This window comes from Tympanuchus pallidicinctus, unplaced genomic scaffold (assembly GCF_026119805.1).
Source record: "Tympanuchus pallidicinctus isolate F22 unplaced genomic scaffold, pur_lepc_1.0 scaffold3, whole genome shotgun sequence".
Classification (NCBI taxonomy): Eukaryota; Metazoa; Chordata; class Aves; order Galliformes; family Phasianidae; genus Tympanuchus; species Tympanuchus pallidicinctus.
In genome coordinates, this window is record NW_026294747.1 from 5,934,626 (window position 1) to 5,959,751 (window position 25,126).

Genomic DNA, 25,126 nt, shown 5'->3' on the forward strand with positions numbered 1-25,126 from the left:
GGAGGGGCTGGGCGGCTTGCGGGGAGTTCGCGGCGAGCGGCGGCGGTGATAGCGGCGGCACCTCCTTCCCTCCCTCACCCACCCCCCTTTCTCCCTTCCCTCAGCCCCCGCCCCCCCTCCCCTCCCTCCGGCTCCCGCCCCGCTCCCGGCCTCTGCGCGCCGCCCGCCCGGGCCGCGCTGGATCGCGACGCCCTGCGGCGAGGGCGGGCGGCGGCGGCGGCGGCGGCGGCGGCGGCGGCGGCGGCGGCGGCGGCGGGGAAGAGCGCCTTATCCCCATCCCGGTGCTGGCGGAGGAAGCGACGCTGACGCAGCAGCGCGGAGCCCGGCGTTCGGGCGCCGCTGGATCTCGCCCCACCCGGGGTGAGTCCCCACGCGGTGAGGCGAGAGCAGGTGCCGGGCCGCCGAGCTCCGGGAACTTTGGGCGAGGGGGTGGGAAGCGGCAGGTGGGGGGGCCGGGCCCGGGCGGGCAGGTGCGGGCGGCGGTTGGGAGCGGGGCCGGGCCTGCGGCGGGGCCGCTCCCCCGGGGCTCGGCGGGACAAAGGCGGCGGGGCCGGGGAGGGGGGGGGGGGGGCGGCTCCTGAGGGGGAGCGGCTCCGGGTGGGTCTCCCTGAAGCGGTTCGTGAAGGGAGCGTCCGCGCGTAGGTTCCTCCGAAGCGGGTCCTGAGGGGAACGGCCCTGTGTGGCTGTGCGAGGGAGAAGTTGGCGTCGGGCGGCTGCTTTTTGTAGGACCCCAGTCCGAACCCCCACCTCAACACCCTACGTGCTTCTCGATTTGTGGGACCTTCTCCCCGTTTTGTCCCACGCCCGGTGCAGGTGCTCAGGAGCCGTGCTTGAGTTCGGATTTACAGCCCCATCTCTTCACCTTTCCTCTTCGTGCTGCACTTGCCCGCTTGCACATCTCTCCCCGTTGGACCCGTTGCTCCGTTTCCTCTTCTTCTTTTGTGTAGCGGAGCTTCTAATGGAGGCAGCTTCGCTGGCTCCCTCTTTTCCAGCTGCTTCCACGAGACGGGCGCATGTGATCGGGCCGAGCTTTAAGATCTTAAGGGGGGAAAAGGGGGGAAAAAAAAAAAATCAGCATTTGGGATATATTCTCATCTGTGCCTCTTCCTTCCCGTTCTCCTTGTGGAAGAGGGTTTGGTTGGATTTTAACACCCCAACCCTCGCCCCCCCCCCCACCGGCCCGAAGTCAGAATTGTCGGGAGCTTTCGGATACTCGTTCCATTCAGCACTTAGGTGCAATTGAAGGTCGAACTCTTCGGTCCTGCTGATGAGCGCTTAGTTTTGGGATCTTCAGATTCTCAGCTGAAGGCTTCCTGTTGTGTGATGGACTGATGCTTCTGAAACGTGAATGTGGTTGAAATAGCAGTGTGCTGCTGGTATCTTTACCAGGAATATCCTGCTAAAGTGTTCATCCTGAGCCATTCTTGGTGTGTGTCATCTTTGAGCTACCTCAGTCCTTCCTGAGTTCAGCTGGAGCTCTCTGAATACTTGTTTGTGGTCACGAAGTGTGCCTTAGGCTGATTTACCAGCACTTGAATTTTTTTTATTATTATTATTATTTGAGCATTGATTTCTGTTTGTTTTCCTAATTAATTCAATGCAGTGATAGAGCAGCAGCGTGGGTTTCCTAACTGCTGTGTCTGTGGTGACATGTAGCATTACTCCTGGGTATAAAATGAGCTGGAAAACCCCAAACTTGTGAGTGACATAACTTTGTGGGAGTGGAAAACCCTTCCTGGATATGCTCCCTTTGGCATGGACTGACAGCGACGTTTGAATGGTACAATTTTACTGAGAACTGTTGTGTTTGGAGGTAAAAACAATTGGAACCTTACTTTGTAGCCCAAAGTTGTTGGTTTAGAAGCTGCTGGGTTCTTTTGACTAAGTTTAAGGTTGTGCTTCGTCGTTCTTAGAACCATCTGCAATACCTTGTTGCCAACCTGGTAATCTTATTATTTCTGTGGTATTTTTCCTCTTGCCGGACAAATTGATACCAATGGTGTTGGTTGTTACTGTGTGATCATGGCACTGTATGGACTGGGGGTCTGGTGGATATCCTTTTGAGAAAGCTTTTGGTCATTATTTTTGGGAAATCAAGCAGGTGAATCTGGTGCTGGAGGTAGTGCAAATGGTGTGGATTTTTGTGCCCCATTGGTTAACTGTAGCAATGCAGCCTGTGGCAGTAACAAACCACTGCTTCCTGCCCAAGCAGCCGAGCTGATGGGGTTACAGCTAGCGTGTTGTTATAATATATGAAACAGCAGTTTGGATAACTGAGAAATACAAAATCTGGAAAATAAACACCCTAGAGAAGCTGTAAAATTAAAACTTCTGTGTTGTGCCATGGGCTGGCACCATTCCGGATATCTCTGTATGTGATGGTGAGGGAAGTGTGGTGGCTTCTAGGGACTTTCCTCCCAGCCATAAGGTTTTCTGATGATCTCTTTTGCTTTGCTTCACTTTCCAATGTGTTTGTGTCATCTGAAGGCAGGTTACTGATGGCCTGTGTTCAATCTGTTTATTTTTGTGCCCGCAGCTCTATGTCAATCTTCAGTATTTCCTCTAACAGTGAAGGTTGAGGACCATTGGTAACTTTTGGATGTAAAGTGTGGAAAGGGAAGAAAGGAAAAAGGGAAGAGTTTTCTAGCTGGTACTCACAGGGAGCCATGCCCTTCCAATTAATTTTGGAAGCCTTTGGGGCAAAGGGTGATTCTTTGGAAATGTTAGTAGCCATCCAGCAGCAGCCTCTGCACACTTCTAATGGAAAAAAAAAGTAAATACATATATTAAAATGTGTGGCCAGATTGCTGCTCTTGAACGAAGGAATTACCTCTAATGAGAGTGTTATGAAACCCTCATAAGTTTTTGCACTTACAACCTCCCCATGCTGGCAAGCAGTGTCCTTTGAACGGGGAAGATGTGTTTAAATCTAAAACTGATGGATTTGTTTCTCAATACAGAAAGAAATATGATTGGTTGGAAAAGTGCAATAGGCCTTCATCCATTCACTGCCCAAACTTGATTGTTAGCATTTACTTTTACTGGAAAGAAGTAAAATTAAGTAGGAAGTTGCAGTGTTTCTGTGAAAGTGAAGAATCCTCCCTTGAAAGAATGGGGTGAAGGCAATACTGTGTTAGTGTGAAATGAGGGAGTGCTGTTGTCATTAAAGCAAAAGCGTAGGGTATCATTAAGCAGAATAAATGCAAATCTGGTTTAAGATGAATTCGTTTTGCACCTGTTCTCTCACTTACGTCAATATTTGGGAATTGGGATTTAATTAATCTCTTAAATGTTATTTCTTCTCTTGTGATGCAAGCAAAACCCCATTGAAGACAGGGCAGAAACTGAAGCTGGCTGGGTGCACCAAATGTGGTCAGCTGGGAGAGGCAGGCAGCCTGAGCCTCTTTGTTAAATATTTTCTTTATGTGTTAAGTCTCTGCATGAGCATGGATGCATTAATATAAATCCCAAAGAATGTTTCAGGTGAATGTGTGGTAGAAGTCACTGAGCTGAGGGCATCCAGCCTCCACCTGGGTGGGAGTAGCTGAAGTGAGGATAACGGTTTTGGAGATATGATTAGTTTTCCTATACTCAGTTCATCACTGGTAAGCACTGGATTTCAGGAGTATCTTCTGCAGGGGTGTGTGGTTGTTGACTGCAAGCAAGCTGAAAATGAGACATGGGACACTTGTGCTCTTTGCCTGATGTGCTCAAGCAGTGCCTGGGCTCGCTTGCGTTAAGTGGAGGGGACGGTTGGTCCTTCCTTGGCTGGTTAAAGTACCATGAAAACACGCGGTTTAGTTTGATGTGAGACTGGTGGCTCTAAGCAAACACACTTGGTGTGTGTAACTACACTGTTAGCAGTGGAGCATGGCAAATAAACACTTATTAAGATGGGAAAGGAATGTGCATCGGCTCACTGAGAGCACAGCATGACCAGGGTCTCACTTGAAGCTTTTCATGCAGGAGCACTCCTTCTACCACCTTCTAAAAACCCTGCCTTGCAGATGCATCTTCATTAAGATGTTTGGTTTGCTTACTGCTAAGGGCTGCTTCCAGCTGTTCTTTTTGCAGTTCTTCCTTTGCTGTTTGAGTGTCCCAGCTCACAGTAGGGGATTTTGTGAGGTGCTGACTGCAGCGCTGGGATGAAGACCAGCCTCACAGTGATGGAGAGATCAGGGCAGGGAGGCTTTGCACGTGTCGTGGCACCTCCATCCCCTGCAGAAGCAGAGTGGTGCAGCAGCATAGTTGCTCTTGAGGTGCTCCTGGTGCTATTCCAGATGTTGGGAATTGCGCACAGCAGCTGGGCTGAGTCAGGATGCTTTGGGCACCTGTAGTCATGGGATTTATTAAATTTGCTAAATTGCATCATGTTTGAGAATAAGACGGTGCTTTGCTTCAGAGCTGCAGGTTGCTGTGTTCCTTGTGTCCTGATTTTCTGGAACAAAGGTGTGACTAAAGAAGGAAACGATGATTTTCCCTCCTGCTTTGTAAGCCATATCACAGGAATGCTTTCTGGCACCCATTGTTCTTCAGGCAGTTTTTTTTTTTTTAAGAGCTTTCTCCTGCTTGGCTTTGAGTGTGTGTGGCTTGCCCAGCTCAGCAGGCTTGGTCTGTATAAAAGGTCTCGTGTTTTAATGTCTGCTTGCGTATCGATATTTCAAATTATTTACGATGCTTTCAGAAATAAAGAAGAGGTGCTTCCTTTCAATTGACTCAACCCTGACAGCTTTGCTGCCGTCTGAATGATCATCCTTGAAATAAAATCACAGCTCTGGAGAAGCACCGAGCAGCGTGGGCACTGCTGCCTTGTCCCTGCACCGCGCACGGCCTTCTATTGTTCCTGGCTGTGGCCTGTGCAAAGCGCTGAAAATAGCCCGCTCCCGTCTGCCTTCATGCTGCACAGCGTTCTATCGTGTCCTCTTTGTGTCTTTGCCTGCTGAATACCTAGCTTGGGATTACATCCGCAGCCAAGGAACTGCGGGCACGCACGGAGGAGAGGCAGGAGCTGACTTTTGCTGGCTGGAGGGGCAGACACTGCGGTGGGGAGCATGGCTGAGCAGCAGCACCGCGGTGCTCACAGTGCTGCCTGAGTCGGAAAGTGCCTGCTTGGCACAGAGCCTTTGCTGGGGAACTTCTTTCAACTGGATTTTTTTTTTTAATTTATTTAACGAGGTCCTAAAATGGAGGGGACTTGGTGAGGGTGACAGTGTTATGTGAGTGTGCAGGGGGAGCGAACATGTTCTGGCTGATCTGAGAATAGCATGGAAGGGGAAAGGATTTTTGGAGGAGGGTATTAATGCATCTCCCTCTGCAGAGGGAGGATGGAGGTGCAGTGTGGAAGCAAACAGCAATAATCATATTGATAAACAGCAATGATTTGGAGGGATGAGTAAAGTGAAGGGTGATGTTTATTTAACGAAACAACATACAAATATGCAAGAAGCATGTTTGGTTTTGTTTTGTGTCCAGCTTGGAATCAGTGCAGGAAACCAAAGCTGGAGATGAAACCATCTTTCCAGTGTGAGGAAGGTAGCAGAGGAAGGAGGTTTGTCTGCTGTAATCATGTGCAGACCAAGAGGAAAAGAGGTTTTCTTTAGGACACCTGGCTAAATGACAGGTGACATTCTGGACAGGTGAATCTCAAATTGGGAATTCTTTACATTTCAGCCAACTGCACAAGGAGCAGAGCTGAACTTAGCTTTTATGGGTTTGTGTCCTGAATCCCAAACTTAGTAAACCCAGTTCTCCTACGTATCCCTAACTGTTTAGTGAATGATTTACAATCATAGAATTGCCCAGGTTGGAAAAGACCTTCAAGACCATCAAGTCCAACCACAACCGAACTGTAACGCTAACAAACCTCTGCTAAATCATGTCCCTGAGCACCACATCCAGACGGTTTTTAAACATATCCAGGGATGATGACTCAAACACCTCCGTGGGGAGCCTATTCCAGTGCTTAACAACGCTTTCTGTAAATAATTTTTTCCTGATATCCAACCTAAACGTCCCCTGTTGCAACTTGAGGCCATTTCCCCTCGTCCTGTCACCAGTGAGAAGAGACCAACCCTGCTCTTACTGCAATCACCTTTCAGGTACTGGAAGAGAGCAATGTGTGATTCTGTGAATAAAGTCTGCCCTCAGCCTCCTTCTGACTAAACAGCCCCTTCAGTCTCTCCTTGTAGGGCATGTTCTCCGAGCCCTTCCCCAGCCTTGTTGCCCTTCTTTTGGCCTGCTCCAGCACTTCAATGTCCTTTCTGTACTGAGGTGCCCAAAACTGAATACAGTAGTTGAGGTGAGGCCTCACTGATACCAAATACAGGGGCAAGATGACTTCCCTGGTCCTGCTCATCACAACTCCTGATACAAGCCAGGATGCCATTGGCCAGGGCACGCTGCTGGCTCATGTTCAGCCGACTGTCCATCAGAACACCAAAGTCCCTTTCCATCAGGCAGCTTTCCAGCCACTCCTCCCCAAGACTGCAGGGTTGTCTGGGGTTGTTGTGACCAAAATGCAGGATGACACTAGGCCCTATTGAAACTCATGCAGTTTACCTTGGCCCATCAATCCAGTCTATCCAGGTCCCTCTGTAATGCCTTCCTATCCTCTGGGAGATCAACGTTTCCTCCCATCTTGGTGTTGCCTGCAAACCTACTGAGCATGCACTCAGTCCCCTTGTTGAGATCATCAATAAAGATGTTGAAAAGAAGTAGCCCAAGTACTGAGCTGTGGGGAATGGGGAACCTTGTATCAGTGGAGGCAGGATATCTGTGCCCCTTCTCCCTCTCAAGAGCCCTATCATTTTTTTCCTCACATTCTTAGGTAATTTATTTAAAGGATGATGTCTAGGAATGTAATAGGGATTTCTACCATTTTTCTTGTGTTCTGGTTGCAAAGAGGCAAAATATTTCAAAGCTGGGAGAGAACAAACAGCCCAATTAGGGAGGGATTGTTTAATCAGCCTTAAAATAGAAATTGAAAAAGTCATTTCCATTTGTTCCAATATCCATTTCTTTTCAGGTAGTGGAAGAAGAGCCAGAGAATAACTGTTTCAGAATAAACTGCCAGCTTTTCTGAAACTGCTGTTCAGAGACCTCTGTAAAGATACGGTTTTAAGACCCTGAGCCTCTTGATGCTGAGCAACAAAGAGGATGCAGCTCTGCTTATGAACTGTAGCTCACTATCTGAGCATTAGATCTGCTCCAAAACAGTTGTTAGGAATACACTGCAGTCTGGCACCAAAGTTCTTTGTGCAAGCATACAGTGCAGGTGCATCGCTACCTGTGAACTGTGTCTGCACTGAGCCTATGTGTGATTTCCATCACTTGTCCTGCCTGAAACCACTAACAAGCTGAAGAACTTTTCTGTGTTCTTGGCGTTTAACAAAAATGAGATGCTTCCCTCCAAACAAAAATGTTTCTTTTGTTTTAATACAACAAGTAATTGCTGACCTTGCCTAGGGTTCTGCCTCAAAGCTTGTTACCAAGTAATTAAGTGATTCTTGAGCTTTCCACAAAGAATGGAGGGCTTCCAGTGTGCTTTTTGCACTGATATTGTGACTTATCCTGAGAGTTGGCCTTGAATTTCAGGCTGCTCAAAACTCCATCTGTCCACTAAATGTATGTCAATCCAACTTAGGCTTGCGTATGTTTCCAAGGAAACCATTGGAGGCAATGGTGAGAAATGGACCATGGAGGGGCAGGAAGGTGAGCACACCAGAGACATTTCTGCTTTTTGGTACTCCAACATGATTAAAACCTGGTTAGCTACAAAAACCTGTACAGAATAGTGTGTGGAATACTTCCTTCTTTGACAAGGCTGTAGGTGGGCTGTTGGGTGTAGATAAAACATAGTCAATTAAAATAAAAAGTGAAGTGGCTTTGGGGGCTGCCCCCAAGATTTCATTCCAGCTCTTAGAACTTAATGTTTCCCCATTGCTTTGCTTAGTGCTGTCCTAATTTTCCCATATAAAAACCTGTCGATCCTCCTCTGGACTGAGAGCAGTAAATGTTTGCTCTTTCCTACCCAAAGGAGTCTCAGTTTTTGTTTGTTTGTTCTTTAAAGACAAGTTGAAAATTTAGGCAAATCAAAAATCAGTATTCTGATAGTGTTAAAAGAGCAGCAAAGCATCTTGAGTGCTGTACGCACAGTATTTCTGTACTGTTTCAGTACTGTGATAGGTGATGCTGAAAGAATTGGAGAAGTGGGTGAGTATCTGCTTGCTCTTACCTCAGGAAGTACTGCAGTACCTCGAGGCTCATCTCCCACCCAAGGCAAAAGGAAACCTGAAAGATTACCCTGAGCAGAAAGTTGTGTGGCTTGTTGCTCTCCTATTTTGTAGCCCCCTCAGCCTACTGTATGGATCATCACAGAGAACTAATGGGACTTTTATATCCATGGGGCTCTGAAAAGCTTCTCTGCTCTTTGTTCTAAAGTTGTACGGAGATAGAGACAAAATTTGCACTTGGTTTCTGTTCAGAATAAATGAGTTTTCCCCTGTTAATAGGAATTTCCCTTTAAATGAGAGTTTAAATTCTCTAGCAGTCAGAATGCCTTGCTTTCCAGAGAGAGGTGTATTTCTGCCTGTTAACACAGCCATTAAATAAAATGTTTATCTTGGCTACTGGAATGAATAGAGAGATTCTCACTTTGGAGCTCTAAACCTGATTGCTATCTGTCATTTAGTTTAAAGAATGCTGCTAGCTTGCTCAGATTTAAAAATATTTTACTGTGACAAATAACTGAAGCAGAAGCAGAAATCCTGGTGTCTGGGGATATCCTGTATGGTTGTATTGTATCCTTGTGTATTGTAACTGTAGGCTGAGGCTGAAGCTCCTCAGCTCTAAGCTCTTTGCAGCTGTTGTCCGGCATCAAATCGGATCCTCTTTGGATCAAATCTCTGGATATTTGGACTGCCAGCAGCAAAACTGGCTCTGGTAGTCTTGGACTCTGGGACAATGTGGTGGTGCACGGTGGGGGGCCTTTGCAGTGCATTCTTTTTTATCAACTGCTTACCCATCTGTGTCTGCACGTACTGTGGGTAAGCCAAGCCTGCTGCATGTAGCTTTCTTCTCTCTTCCAGCAGCTCCTGGAAACTTTCTGCCGGTTCTTCCATCGTTCAGTCAGGAGCTGTGAGTGTCTCCTGCTGCCGCTTTGGCTCAGTGTCAGCTGGCAGCTCCTCCAGCTGCAGGCATCTCTCTCCGGTCAGATTTACAGCAATCCACTTGAGAATTTTGCCTGTTGGAGGCTCTACCTCTGAACTGCTTGTGTCTTCTACGCTGGTGCTCTTGTGCAGGCAACTTGGATGTAGGAGGGCATTTCTTTTCCCCAGTCCTCTGCCCCACGTGTTGGGTACCTTGGTGTGTTCTGGTCTTACAGCCCAGCCAGCATTCTCAGATTCCAGAGATGATGATCAAGGAGCAGTGCTGTTTAGTTTCTCCATTTGCCAATACTCAAAGTTCATCGAAAGTTTTGCTCTTTTCTGCACTGTACTCTCCTTGAAGCCAGAGCTGGTGGAAGCACAGGGTGTCTGTGAACTGTCAAGGTGTTTGTTTGTGAGGAGCACCTTGTATAGCACTTAAAGGGTTTTGTCCCATCTAACGCATTTGGGTATTTTGAAATCACAGCCTGACTTCAAGGGACCTTCCTGAAAATCCAGTTGGAGGCACCTGTGATTCTTCCATAAAACTAAGCTGAATTGCTCAAAAGCTTTGTGGTTCCAAAGAGAACATCTTAATTACATTTTCTTTGCCAGCAATCAGATGTCTGCTTGTCCTCTGGAGCTCAAGCTTGCTTAATGGTGACCTTCTCTGGTATGAAAATTGAAGTGTTTTGAACACCTGAAGTTGCTGGCTTCTCCTTGGAATGAAATGGTACCTCTGTTCAAGGCAAATGCTGAAATAGGCCCTTCTCATGGCTTCAAGGCTGCAAGCAAAATGTCTGGTGTGAAAGGTGTTGGGCATAGATGAGGTATTCGCTATTCTAGCCTGGAAGCAAGCTGTAAATTCTGGTGCTCAGGACTTTATCTGCACCAGAAAATGTCTGTCCTGTACATGAGCTTCTGCAATTACATGGTATGGAGCTATCCCATCACTTGTTTCTGTTAACTAGCCTATTTTTTTCCATGATATCTTTTGGGAAGTGCCGTTAGCCTGAGATTTTGATGCTAGATGGATGTAGGAATCAGGAGGAAGATGCATTGCTGAGCATGTGAACCAGGCAGTGAAAAATCACCGGTGAGTTTCCCAGCTCCTGTGCTAACTGTATTGTCCCCTTTGCCACATACCTGTTGGCAGCATAGGATGTAAAAAAGGACCTTGGAGTGGTTGTAATGAACCCTGCTGTGGGGCAGGGGATGAGCTGTACCAAAACATTGCTGACAGCTGTTCTTCCAACCTTTTATGTTTAACCTCAACTTCTTGAGGCAGTCTGATGCTTGTTCTAGCCCAGCAGGAGGGAAGAATGCAGGCAGAATCTTTTAAAATCTCCCTTAGTGCAGTGTAAGCCCTTCTCATCCCCTGGAGAATGCCATATTGCCAGTTTATACATTACAAACTTTTTCCCTCCACCCTTTTAATTGCATGACTTCAGCCCCTACGCCCTCTCCTTGCTGGTTGCTCTTACTCCCTCGCTGCTCTCTGGCTTGTCCTGCATTGGATACAGCACAGAGACATGAGCTGGAGCCTGTTCCCCTCTCCTTCCATCCAGCATTTTAGGAATTTCACTCTAGAATGATGTTTGTTTCTTCTTGACAGTTGGCTGTTCAACTTGTACTCCTTAATAAACCTTGGCCCCCTTCTGAGGGGTGCTGCTTTGCTGACCTGTTGCGTTTATGCCACTGATTATTCCTGCCTGTCCAGCATAGCAATCTTGAATTTGTCCCTGTTGATGGACACTTTTAAACTTCTATTAGATGCTCCTTTGGCCCATCAAGATGATGCTGTGAACCCTGAGGAATGTTCCAGAAGCAGCCTGAGAATAACTGAGGGGCAAAACCCAACACTTTGTTCCTCCTGCTCAGCATTAACCAAGTCAAGTGGCAGCAGCCAGGCAAATTAAATTGATGACTCCCAAATATTTGCCGTTAGCAGGACTTGCTCACGTGTAGCTCTTAGGGCATGTTTTCTGAGTAAGGTTGTATAGCATAACCTTACAGAGTCCCTCTCTATGGAGCACCCTCACTGACCAGAACAATGAATATTCAATCCAAAGCTCTTGGAGCTGAATGTGTAATTTATTCACTTTTCTTGATTCTTCTTTTTTTTTTTTTTTTTTTTTTTGTTTGTCTTACCTTCCAGCTGTGTGAAATGTAACTTGAAAAGTACTTCAGTGTCATTAAATGGCTCACCATACTGAAGCACGTTATTGTACCTATTGCTCTGAAAGCCAGGCATGTTTAATCACTCCCTCTCTAAATGGCCAAATAGTGTCATGCACTTGTAGGTATATAAATGCAAGTTAATGAGTGGATATAAAACAAATCACTCCCAGCCCAGATCTGGAAACCCTGTCCAGTCCATTTAAAGGGAATGTGTGTTGCCATGAGTGATCAAACCTGGGTGCCAGCGAATGTGTCTGTTTAAGTATATACTTCTAATGATGCAGGTAAAGGTTGAAGGAGCTGGGCCAGCTTCTAATGGGAGTTAAATGGGCTTCAGTGGAAGCGACATTCCAGCAACTGGGCTTTGAGTTTCAAAAGTGGCTGGGGTCTGAATCACCTCCGTTTTGCTTGTGGTTTCTGTCAGTTTAACACCTATGAACAGTTCTGGAGGTATGTAGCACCCAACTGTCTTGCCTCGGACTCTGCTCCCATGTGATTTTTTGCTAGATTAGAATCTTAGAAATGCTCCTAAAACTCCTCTCCTCTGCTCAGGACCCACGGCTACATAGGTGTTGAGTCCCTCTGCTTTCCTGGGCTGAAACGATCAAACTTAGGTTGGCATTAGGTTGGAACTTCTGTCCCTTCTTCCAAGTCTGCTTGACAGCGCTGTGTGGTCCCTGGGAGATGCTCAGGTTTCCCAGCCCACCCCAGGCCCCTAATAATCTGGGGAAGAGCCAGTGCCGGGTACTTAAAAACCTTGAAGGGCTAATTGCTTGGTAATGAAAAGTGTAATGACCAAGCAATTAACTTTAATCGCTGAGTGGCTGGTGGAGGTTCAGTCTGTTGTGATAAAGACATTAGTAATGTTAGGTTCAAAAGTAAAACATGTCTCTTGTACCAGCGCAGCTGTGATGTAGGATTTCCTGCAAGTTGAGCTCTTGAATCTGCAACCCTCTCCCACCTTTCTACCTGCTTGCATGTATTTCAGTATCTAATTACCTTAATGGAGAGCCAGCTAGTGGCCCCTTTCAAAAAACATCCAGCTCCAGAAAACTCACCTGCACAGCTGAAGTGAGGAAGTGAGGCAAACAGAGGAATGAAGAAGCTTTTTCTCCTTTGAGTTATCAGGAGGTGTTGCAGCACCATTCAGTTGTGCTTTTTTTTTTTTTTTTTTTGGGGGGGGGGGGGGGGGTACTTGACCAAGTGCATTAAACAGTTGAGCTGTGAAATTTGAAGAGGAATCTATAACTTTTCCCATCTTGAAGCTGCGGGTCTCTAGTTTTGTCTGATTTGATGAGAATATCCCAGTTGCAGCCACAAGTGAACTACTTCTCCAGTGCTAAGTTCAAATGCAGCATGGTCAGCTCCAGGCATAAGGTCTGCACAGTGTTCACTGTGGGTTATGAGACATGGGGAGGAGAATGATTGGTGAATTCTGATGGTAACTAAGCAGCTTTTTGACTTGAGTTCTGGCTTAGGAATGATGTTCCCAAATGGAGAACTGCACAGCTTAACTTCTGTTGCTTGTGTTCTTGGGCTGGGGAGGTGTGGAGGATGCTGTTATTTCAATGATAGGAGGTGATAGAAGAGTGATAGGAGAGTGAGGGTAGAGAGATTAAAAAAAATAAATACGGAAATCTTTTCTTTTGAAATGTGTGTTGCATTTTGACTATAAAGAGGAAACAAATCCAGTTTCTCACCTGCACCTCTCTTAGGGATTATAACTGAGAAAGTCAGTACCTGGAGCCACAATTCTGAGGATTTAGGTGTGGAGATGGGGCTCTGTATTTTGGTTGATGTGCTGAAGTTACAGAAATCAGGTGAAATTACTTAAGGGTAAATACCAGTGTTTTTGGAGTTAGATTTTCAGGTCAAATGTAAAGGTGGTTGAGTAAGTGACAACTGAATTGAAGGAATGTCCTGTATTTCTTGCATTTCCTCTAAGACTTTTGAGCTAGTTGAGGATGAGCATGTTATCTTTGGATCTCAGGGGTGCTGTGCTGACAGTTTTCAGCAAAAAAGAGTTAAGAGGGCTTCCAGAGACCTTCGTGGAGGCACTTACCTGAAAGAGGAGGAGAGAAGTCCAGATCCAGAGACAGGACAGCAGTGACAGCTTTGCAAAATGGAGAGGAGCTGGCAGGGATGCACCTGCTGCTGGAATCCCGAAAGGTGGCACAGTTTCATGTGTTATCCATGAAATCACAGCACACCTTAAATTATTCAAGCTGAGTAGTTGGAGGAAATTGCTGAGGTGGTTGTGGAAGAGGGCGATGATATTATGTAGAAGAGCTTTAATGTTAAGTGTAGAAAAATCTTGCAGCTTGCTCTTCAAAATCATTTATTGGAAGTAATTTGTTATTCCATCTTGGTCATGTAAGCAGGAATGGAGCCAGGGCTCTCTGAGCAAAATGACGTGTGATTGATATTTCACCAGACTCAGCCTTTTGCTGTGTAGGAATTTAGCTTGAGTTTTGCGTATATGAAAAATCAGGAACAGGGCCTTTTTTTTTTTTTTTTTTTTTTTAAACCTTCATTAATTTGCTTGGCAAAGCTTGTGCTCCTTCTAAAAATGTGACTGTCAAAGTGGGAGAATTATTTTTGACTTAGTTTTTCAGACTACTTATAGGTGTCTTACTGGGTGCTGTTAGCATAGCTGTCGTGGGGGCAGCTTCACACTGAACTGGTTTAAAGTCTTAGTAGGCAATTCCTTATAAACAATAGGTACTAAACAGTTCTAGTGTTTTATATATGGTGGTGGTTGCTGCTGATGATCTTGGGTATTTCATAAGAATTGCAAAATATTGTGTACGGGTGGGAGAGGTTGAGCATCTGGTATTTCTTAGAGTTGTGTGAAGGGAGAGATCAAATTATGATTTCTCAAATGCAAATGTCTCAGGCTGCGCTTGCAGCTGAAAATTTTCCTTTAGTAATCCGTAAATCTTGTTTTCTGTTTCTCAGGTGGTGCACCTCCCTCTATGTTGGTGCTATTCTTGCTTAATCTCTGAACTTTGCCTTCATTATTGAAAGGAATTTGTTCCGAATGATGTGCTGGGGAGTGGTACAGAGAAGGCTGAGTGTCAAAATATCTCTGAAGCTTGAGTGCTTGCTAGAAAGATTTTAGCCTTGAGATGAGCTGAGGCTGATCTCCAACCAAGGGCTCATGTCCTGGTATTTGCAAGCACAGGGCTTTCCTCTGCCTTATCTGGGCTTTCATCACAGGGCGTGCTTGGGGGCTTGGTTAGTCACACTTGCTGCTTTTTTCTTTTTTAAAGGTTGGTTTTGAGAGGTGAGAAGCCAACAGTGGGCTTTGCGCTGGGGGAATAATTACAGTGTTTGCATTGGCAAAGAAATGGTTTCTCTTTGGGCAGGGGGTTGCCATTCTGTATGTTTCTTTGCTTGTGTCTAATGACGTGGATGGATGTTATTTTTCCCCAGGGTCGCTGAATTGCTCTGCACAACCAGGCAGTTTAGAAAAGACATGCAAACCCAGTGGCTCCTGGCCCTGAGGTTTGGAGTGGCCAGGGGTTCTTTCTGGTGCTGCTGAGAGGCTCCATGGATGACTGCAGGATGGAAGGAAATGGGTTTGGAAATACTGATCGTGTTTATTCAGACAGGTTTTCAGCACACTCTTTGCCTTAGAAACAGTGCTTTATAGTGTAGGTACATAAACAAACTGTGACTGTGAGGCTTGGTCTGATGTTTGAGTTGCTCAAGTCGTGCATTTCTTTCTGTACTTACAGCGGATGCGTTCTTTGCTATAGCAGATACTGAACATTCAGCCTGAGCAGTAGTTTGTTGCTGAAAAGGTGACACAGTAATGCAGCTTCGTAGCACTGGTAATGGGGGAAGGGGGAAGCTGGTGCTTTTTCTGAAAAGGAGTATGTCTTTTCCAGATATCGTGGTAGTTCCACAAATAACACACCTTGTCATCAATTACAAGGAAACATCAGTTTCCTCCTAACTTGTAGATAATGCCTTTCCACTTGTGTAGAAAGAATTGGCTCTTCCCAGCTAGATGTGATGAACTGTTTAGTTCAGTGTGCAAGCAAAAAAAAAAACTTCTTTAGTGAATGAAGATGATTAGTTGAGCAGCTCTTGATACCCATCTCCTCTCTGAAAGCAGGTACATTTCTTTGCCAAAGGATGTACAAGGTGCATCTAACCCTCCCTTGGGAGGTATCTGTGGGACCAACGCCGCTCTGGCAGCATGCATATTGCTGCAGCTATCAGCAGTGCCAGGGGAGATGAAGTAGACATGAAATGCTTTCCCTACCAGTAAAGGGTGCTGGCTTAGGCTTCCCTCATCACTTTGCCTGGGGAATTTAGAATTGCACTTGCTGAGTCTGAGTCTTTAAAAGGGCTGCACTGCCCAGGGAAGATGAGCTGTGTCATGGTGCTGATAATGAAATGCCTTGCTGCTCCAGGTGCTGGAAAGGCTCTGGTTTCTTTGACTTTCATGTGTTGAGGTCAGGCTTCAGTGGTGCAGCAGTGATTTCTCTTTTTTCTTATTTCCTCTTTCTGCTTTTTTTTTTCTTCTTTTTCCTTCCCCTTGCAAGAGCTGCTCACTGGGGCTGTAGAGAGTGTGAGAACAGCCAGAGAAATTTAATTCTGGCTTCCCTGCAAAGTGCTTACAGCACTGCCAGTAGGCAAGATGTGAAAGCAGATAACCAAGGACAGGACAAGCTCTCCCAGGAAATCAGCTGTGCAACTTCTCTGCTGGGGTGTTAACAGGTCTAGCTCCTGTTTATGCAAGTGGTCAGCTGGCAAGCAGGGAGTGCACCCCAGCGTGTGTTGTTCTCAGCGTGCCATTGCTTTCAGATCAGCATAGCACTTCAATTTTAAAGCATCCAGTGATAATTGCTGTTGCTTCAGCATGGCAATTTATCATGGATCACATGTTATTCAGTACTTGCAGCAGTGTGGCTGAGGCATGGGCTTTCACAACTGAGCTGTAATTGCCAGTGTAGGACCAGGGAGCAGAGCAGGCAGTCCATACACTTGTAGAGAGCCTCTCTTGGTGGTGCAGGAATTGGAGCAAACCCCAGATCCCTTGTTGCTTGCCTTTTTGAAGCATGGACTTGAGTATTCACCTAATTTTCAAGAGGTGCTGGCAAATGGCAAGGATTATGGTGATGGGGGAGGGGAAAAAGCCTTTTCTGCAGTACGTGCCCTGTCTGACAGTTTTCTCTGGAGCATGAGGATGACGAAGCATTCAGTGAGCCTCCAAAGAGAAATCAGAGCTGGACCCTAAGAAGACAAACTGTAGTGCATAACAATTTTAATTTTTCAGTTTGCCTAAGATTGAAGTGATGCTCCTGGGACTTGCACTGCATTTAGGCAATTCAGCCTGGGATACCTGACAGTTCTGTGCTTTACTCAGATTTCCAAGAGATCCTGGGAGGTTTTCTTCATGCAGCATATCTTTTATAGTGCTGAGAATGATCTGACTTTAAAAGCAGCAAGGAGAAAGGAGCCAATACTCCCAGCATCTACAGTTATGGGGCTGTTGTCACAGTGTAAGCTGCACCATTTCAAGAACACATAACTTCTTCCAGTGGACAAGGACTGAAAGTCAGCAAAACAATGCTGTGCATGGAGAGTAAGATTCGTGTTGTTGTAACTCTGTTATTAAAGTGCCAAATGGATTAGAAGCTTTAAAAACTTTACGTTTCTGTTCTTTTTGGCATCGTCTCCTTGGAACCGGTGCATCTCCATAGCAAAGCTTAGGAAGGGAAGTGGTACTTGAATGGGTAGTCCCAGACTGGTGTCTTTTAATTTCGCTTGCAATCAAATGATGGAGAGGGAGAGGCAGATGCTGCAGCTGCATGATTACAGAAAGTGCAGCTGTTAAGACACTTGCTTTTTTTCCTGCTAATGAGGCATCATCTCTCTTCAGACTTTGCTGTTTGGGTAGTGCTTTTACTACAGCACAAAATTAGACCAGTGCATTTTGGTTTGAATTTCTTCAGTCTGATGTGGTCTACAGTTCTCATATAATTCTTTCAAACTAGTCCAGTTTGAGGAAGGGGATAGCAACTTCATCTGTGAGAATGCTCAGTGGGTTTGGGATGCAGAGGACTAGGCCAAGCTGCTTTGTCAAAGTTGTTTCACTTCTAAAGTAAACTATTAGTGTCTCCCCACCTACAATCCAGTTCCTTTGCTGCACGCAGGGGATGGGTGGTTCTGCTGTAAGTATTTTCACTTTCAGTTCTTCTGATTATGTTGTGATTTCTTTGAGGCTTCTGGGTATAGTTAGTTTTTCCTCCTTGCTTTGTGAAGCCCTACGCAGGTGGCATAGGGTGAAGTGCCCTGATACTTCCTTCCCAGCTGAAAGGAATGTGGCACTCCCTGTGAATAGCTGGTCTTGGTAAGCTCTGCGTGACTCTGATTTCTAAAGAATCATACACTGTCAGATATTTAAGTTTCAAGCAGCATTCGGAAGCTCTGCTTGTGTGTTATGCTGGGGAAAGAGAAGGAGTTTATGAATCCCAGGTAAGGAGAGCAATCTGGTAAGACTTGGTGCCTGTTTCTGGATGCATGCTCATAATGTGAATAAATTGCTGCTTTAGCTGTTTGTTGTCTTGGTGCCTGTGTCTGTATACGGTCTCCAAAACTTGTAGTGGCATCTCTGCAGCCCTCTGTAGCAGAAGGCTCAAAGTAGCTCTTTCTGCACCTGTGTACGAACACAGAGAACTGAGAAATACAGCAGATTCTCAGGGATGAGAGTACTTTCAGGAAAAGGTTGAGAGTCTTTATCTGTAAGAGATGTTAAGGATTAGATCTAACATCTAAAATGTTGCTAGGTGGCTTCTGGGGGTTATGAAGTCACTTGTTGGAATCTTCTCCTCACCCCTAGCCAGTCTCATTATAAATTCACATACTGCTTTGAAATAACAGGAGTAATTATAGTTGCTAAACCTGATTGTTCCCACCTCTACTACTGAGTTGTATCAGAAAAGGGAGAGAAACACTTCAGCTTCAATTGGGTTGGGGCAGTTGTTTTATTGCAGCAATATCATGGTAAACTTCCCTTTGTAGAAACTGAACCTTTCAGCCATGCTTTGTAAGTGACCACTTGCAGGCTTAAAATCAGTTTATTTCTACTACCAATTCTGAGATACTGCAGAGTAAAGGAGGTGTGTTTTGAGTGCTTTTGAAAACAAAGAGAATTCACCTCACTTCTAATTTGAGGTTTTCAGTGGGGTTTGACGTGGAAAAACGACCTTCTGTTGATTTCCAAACTGAACACTTGAGTAGGTCAGGAAGAAACATGGATGATTTTTTTTCTTTATCCAAGGATCTTGTGGAAGTTTTTGAGGGAACAAAGCAGAACTCAGTTTTACTTAACTTTGATTGCGTTTCAGTAGCTTTTGTATAGAGCTGCATTTCAGAGGGTTTACAATCATGGGGAAGCTGTTTTCTTTGCTGGCACTTAAAGGATTTGCATGGCTATCCAAAACATATGGGGTTTGCTTATTTTGTCTTTGCACAAATTTTCAGATATTTAGTTCTTCCTTTGCAGACAAATGCTTTATAGTGTTCAAGCAGCTGAGCTCTGAGTAGAAGGGGAGAACTTGAAGACCAGGCGACAAGGAGATCTGTACAGACATATCCTTCTTTTACTGACAAGTAATTAATAAAAGCCTGTGATTGCTTGATTAGTCTTGTGTCAAAGAGCTCGTGCAACTGAGACTCTCTGAAATGTACTGTGTTGAATCTTGGTGCTTTTCCCACTTGAGTGTGATTTTTGACTATCTCTACTGTCATCTTTGTGAGTTCAACTCGAGTGCTTCTCTTCACTCAGTTCCCAGTTGCAATTGTCAGTGATGAAAGCAGTTGTGGAGTATTACCTGTAAATATGCCACAATGCGCAAGACGATGCTACCTGTGCTGCACCAGGATGCAGATCTTGCTTCTGGGCTTTGCGGAGAGAGGTGGTTTTATGGCAGTGGGAGGAAATGTATGTATTAAAAATCTGTTTTCATGTGGAGTACTGTAACAGAAAGCATTTCTATGCTTATGTTCCAGGAAAGATACTTAAATTAAGCTATTGTTTGTCTTGACCCTCTCCATGGGGTCAAACAGGGAAGACTACCGCTCTTGCTGTTAATGATTCTCCCCTTCATTGTTGGAAAAATTACCTTCCTTCAATCTGTCCCAGCCTTCTTTATATCTTTTGAGCAGGTCTGGTATGATCAAGGTCATGTCTAAAGTACTCAGTTTTTAATAAATCTCTTCCTCGTTCAAACACTGATGGAGTATAAAGCCCCAGCATGTGACAGATGAGTAGTGGTAGTCAGGAGACGACTGCTGCTCATAGAAGATTGGTGAGAGCTAAAGGAGACAGAGATAACTGATGCTGGTTTTTAAGTAAGTCATACTTGTTTCTTCTGGGTTTCTCCCATCTCTGCTAACCATTTCTGCTGGAGGCTCCATCTTTTGTTGGGGACAACAGAAAATAGGTTTAGAGGTGTAAAACGAACCACAGGCCTGTATGGAGATGTAATCTTCCCTAGGGCATGATTCTGTAGGATGCTTGGTCTACCACTTTGAAACCTTGGTTTGCACGGTTTAAATAGAAATTCTCTTGCTAACTCCAGAGGTTGTATGTGGTTAATGTGTCTGCTTTCTCCAAGAATTACTCTGATTTGGGGGGAACTTGTCAGTCTGAATTGATAACCATCCTTCTAATTTCCAGAACTGGCGTTGGTTATTGGAAACAACATGGGTATATACATAAATGCTTGCTCACCGTAGAGCGCTGCAGTTTAGGCACAGGCTATAGAGTTATCCCATGTGTGATGGGGCATAAGTGTTCCATTACCCTGAGACACCTTGGAAAGAGTCTGATGTCTGCAAAATATTGTGCAAGCCACAGTAGCTTTCAATTCCTAGTTTTCCTTTAGTTAATGCATATATAAGCACATCAGTTAAAACACATTGGGTCTATTTCAAATAGATAATCTAATTATCAGCTTGATTAAACCATATCAAATGAACAGTTCTTGTAATTTGGTAGCTTTGTTCTCTTTGCTACAGATGCAGTAGCTTTAATTAGCAGCCTCAGAAGTAGCAGACATGTGCTGATTGTGTCAGTTGAGATGTCTTGCAGCTGGATACTTGATGTGGGGGTAACCAGGCTGCTCCTACATTGGTGTTAATCTGAAGGCTGGCATTTTGGTGCCGATAATGGAAATCTGACTGCTTCATAAATACCATTCCATGCAAGAAACAGCCCTTTTCTGCTGTTTCCTGTGCTCCGATACAGGCTTAATTGAATTGATTTCTGTATTAGTCAATTAGACTTTCTTTTTAAAATGTTTGTAGATATCGCCTGCTGTATCCCTTCTTGCCTTTAAACTCTTCTGTGAATACGTGTTCTTTTGGACTGCAGCATCACTTAATCCCTCAAATATTTGACACAAACCTACCACAGGTCACTTGCTGAAGTAGAAACGCAAGAGTACAAAGGCACAGTAACTATTCTGCTAGAAAGAAACAAGGGGAAACAAAAAATCAGTATTAGCTTGCATAGCTCTGAAGCCAGCACTTGGCCAAACAAACTGCTGGGATGAAGCTATTCCTCTATTGTTGCTTACCAGCTGCTCAGAGCCCACTCAGCAGTAAGGTGCTGCTCTTGGAGTAGCCAGAAAGCCTAGGGCATGATGGAAGGTGGGCAACCAACCTCTGCTACTGATACCAGATAAAGGCACTTGGGGCTTGTCTGCCTTTCTTTGGTGCTTCCTCTCTGTGCAAACCTCTCCCAGCACAAAGAATCTTATCTCTTCATATTTCAGACATCTGTGTCTGTTTTAAGGATGTCTTGACATACCATCTAAATGAAAAATCAGGAATGTTATGCAGCTAATTATTTTCCTTCTATAAATGTGTTTTGAAAGCATGTGATATTTGTTCAAGCTTCTCTGCCAAACATGATAATTTGAACAGTGTCCACAGATTTTGTAAAATGCAACTAACAAAGAGACAACAGCAACAGGTAGACAGGTTCTAACCTGTGCAGGAATTTGCATGTATTTAATCTATTAATGTTGATAGGTCTGTTTAATAGATGAAGTTTACTTTTTATGTGAGTAGGTGGACTCTGTTTTTCTTCTAATTGTTTCAGGTGACAATGAAACCACCTGCCTGTAACAACGTGCAAGCAGTCAAATACCTGGGATTTATCTCTACTGTGTGCCCTGGACCAGGTTTCAGATGATCTTTACTAGATATGAGCTTGTAGCATGTTCAAGGCAGTGTTGCTTTAGTAGGGAACTTACTTGAACTGGGAGCTGGGTAAAGCTGGCTCCTGTACTACCTCACCTTTAATTACTATCGTGTTCTGTAGCTTAATATTAACCCACATCTCACTGCATCCTGCCTCCTAATTGGCTTAACTGCCTGTCACCCAAAAAGGCTTGACTGTGTATAGCAACACGATTCCCCAAGTATTTCCTAATTGGCACTTGATGTGTTGTGAGGAGATGAGTCCCTCTTGTCTGTATTAATAGGTATGCTTTCTTCTCTTTGTTCTCAGGACTAGACATTGATCCTATGACGCATGCCCGGAAGAAACAACTTTTCCTTCTGAAACGTCCAGCTGGTTCTGCTGGCCAGGTTTCATCACCCACAGGCAACGGGAGGATGGACAGGACTCAGGCGGAGTGCAGCGAGCAAAAGGACAGGGATGCCACTGAGATTGCCAGCAGTTTGAGTGGATTTGTGGGGACAAGCAAAAGCAAGAATTTGCAGGAAGTCCGAAAAACATACCCGCTGCGGAAACGTCTGCTCCCTTCAGTGAACAAAAAGACCTGCAAAGTGCTTCTCACCAGGCTGGAGGATGTGGCTGGATCTCTGTCAAAAGAGACCCACAGCTGCAAAAAAAAGGAACTTCCCAGCTGGGTGGAAGAGTTGGGGTCCACCTTTTTTGCAGAACAAGTTAAGCCTGTGGGGGCGGGCAAGAGTGATTCAGCTGGGGAAAAGTGCACAGTAACTTATCCAGGGACAGAGGAAGACCTTGATGCTGCTCCTTCAGAGCCCAGGAAACGCAGACTGGCCTCTCTGAATGCGGAGGCTGTGAACAATCTGCTCTTTGAGCGGGACGATGGCTTGTTGTCTGGCAGGCGCTTTCGGAGGGACCCTGCCAAAGCCAGTGGGGACTGTACTGCCAAGAGCATGCATTGCAAGGCAGGTGACAGCTGGCCTGCCTTGGAAAAGACAGCTGTGAAAACAAGTAAAGGCAAAAATCGACATGAGGCCAGTCAGAAATACAATAGCTGTGACCATTCACTGGATGAGGTCTTTGATGACGGGTTAAGGAGAGAGGATAGTGCCATCTCCTATCATCCCACCCCAAAGAGACTGGCCAGCCTGAACGCTGTGGCTTTCTTGAAGCTGACCCATGAGAAAGACCAGCCCCTGAAGCAGAGGAGTAAGTCAGACGGAGAGGGCAAGTCTGAGAACCACTGCTCAAAGTCTACGCTCAAATGGGCCAAAGCCAATAGGAAGAATTGTGTCAAGTCCAAAAAGGAAGCGGCCAGCTTAAAAATGGAAGGTCAGCACAGCTGGCGAGGGCTCACTCTGGGTGCTTTTGGGAAAGCAGAACAGCAGGACTCCTCTAGGCTCTACAGGACAGCCCAACCTGTCCCTTATGAATCGCAGTCTAGTATGGAGGGTTTCTACCATAGACTGCCTTTGCTCATGGGTGGGCAAGCTTCCATGAAGCCAGAATATGGAAGACCTGGAGAGAAATCCCCGACTCCCAAACAGGAATTTCATCAGCCTTCCTTTCCTGTGCAGCAGTTCCCCCCTTTGCCTGTTCCTGGGAATCACACAGATTGTGGCTGTCTCTATGAATCCTCAGATCTGGCTCCGTTGAACGGGTTTTATGTTTGTTATGGCCAAAGTGGATACCGTGGCTACTCTCACTGCTCAGTTTACCCCAAGGACGAACTTTCGCAGCCTGCTACCTGTGAAGGGCTCTTGGTATCGCCTGGTTCCTTGCCATCAGGCACTCATTTCCAGCCACTCCACTGGTGCAGCTCCCCATACTGCTGTGGAGAAGGAACAGCCATCAACAGCTACAGTGTCTGTGGTGTTGTACATGTGCCGGATGGCAGGATCAGCAGTGTGCACACAGGACGGAACAGCTACCCCTACAAAATGCCTTTTGCAGCAGGTAAGGTGCAAAGCACGAGGCTGTTTTCCTAGGAACACTGAGCAAGATGAGGGCTTCTCTGGGGCAGTGGTGATTATCTTATGGCTTATCAAAGTTTGAGATCTCTGCCATGGATCAAAAAGAATCCTCCCTCTATTTTTAGCCCAGAGGGTTTCTCTCCATTGAAAGGTCCTGTTGGTGTGGAAGGCATGGAACTGCTGAAAGATTTGAGGCAGTGAGGAGATGACTCGTGACTTGTTGCACTGGAACTAGCTGCTTTGATCTGTGTAAAATGAGTGGTTTCAATTCCTAGATGCTCCGCAAGGCTTCTCTCTATCCTGCTGCACCATAGTGTCATTCTGTTCCCAAAAGCTTGCTCTTGGTACTGAATCATCACCGCAGAGCAGTGTGGGGAAGCAGGCAGTGCCTCCGTTGTTAAGACTCTTGATGTTGAAAGCTGTGTAGGGGATGCAGTCTTGTAAGGCTTTATAGATCTGACCTGGCAGGGCTGTGCAGTGATTCAGTTTGAGTCTGCTGGTTGAACTGATGCTTGAATTTCTTTGTAGTGAGTGGGGGCAAGCAATGGTGTAAGATGTAGGGTACTTGTTTGCCTGGCCTATTTCAGTCCCGTTTGTTTGGGTTTTATTTTCTAACTTTGTACATTGTCGGCACTCCGCCCTTGCTATTAAAATCCATCTTTTTGAAATATTTAAAGCTGAACTGCTGTGCTGTGGTTACCAGACACCAGTGCTTTGTGTAAAAGCCATCAAGCTAGGCGCTGCCGCTTGCTAGTGCTGCAGTCTGTAGTCAAAGCTGCTGCTTCAGCTGCTGGAAGTGTAAACATTGATGTCTCAGTTAACTACGTGCACGTGTTCGAGTCAAAGGAAGGCATGACTTAGCTACTCCAAATAGATTTTCAGGTAGGCGGATGGAGTTTTGGTTCAGCTCTCAGTTTAAGTAAGGCTTTGTCATCTTCCGTTGTAGGAGACTACTGAAACATGGGAGCATTTGGTTGAGGTATAATTTCTGTATTCCTGAAATATCTTTGCTGTCATGGTGCTGCTTCCTACAGCAGGACTTAGGCAGTGTTAGTGTCTTTTAAAGCTTGCAAGACAACAAGTTCAGCAGTGTGTTCTTGTCTGACACTTTTCTGCATAGTTCCCCGAGATCATGTCAGAATACTTAGTTCCTGAAGCTTTTCACGCCACTGCCTCCAGCTTCACAAAGGACTCAGCAGTGCAGATGAGTTCTGTTGAGAGTTCAGCCCTCCCTGAAAACAGGGTGATTCCTTCTGGTGAAGGCAGCAATAGTTCAGGTGTATACAGTCTTTTCTCTTTGTGGAGGAGTAAGTGGCAGAATAGTTTCCTTTCCTAGCAGGTGTTTGGATGCAGTGCATTTTGAGTTAAAGCTGACTTTATTTATATATATGTGTATGTATACGTATATCAAATACATGTATGATTTTTGATTTCCTTCACATGAGCAACTTGGATTTAAAAGCTTTAATATCTGAATAATTTAGACTTTGTTTTTCAGACTGAAGGAGGTTTGTCCACATGTTAACAGGGGTTTATACTTAGATATTGGCTTTTACATATGTGAGTGCCTCTGAATTCTCATCCTTCCCTCAAATGGGTTATTTTAA

General features: G+C 45.4%; 1 protein-coding gene across 2 annotated transcripts in view; it reads left to right on the forward strand.

The window, feature by feature from the left end:
• Positions 1-239: 239 nt before the first annotated feature.
• Positions 240-25,126, forward strand: part of BAHD1 (bromo adjacent homology domain containing 1) — a 35,150-nt gene continuing 10,263 nt past the window's right edge. Inside the window, exons 1-2 of one of the 2 annotated variants that reach the window (XM_052695360.1) lie at positions 240-375; positions 21,862-23,502. In XM_052695360.1, coding sequence (XP_052551320.1) covers positions 21,879-23,502 — 1,624 coding nt within the window. In that variant the 5' untranslated portion in view covers positions 240-375; positions 21,862-21,878. The remainder of the gene's footprint in view (positions 376-21,861; positions 23,503-25,126) is intronic. The other variant, XM_052695358.1, reaches the window with a different exon arrangement.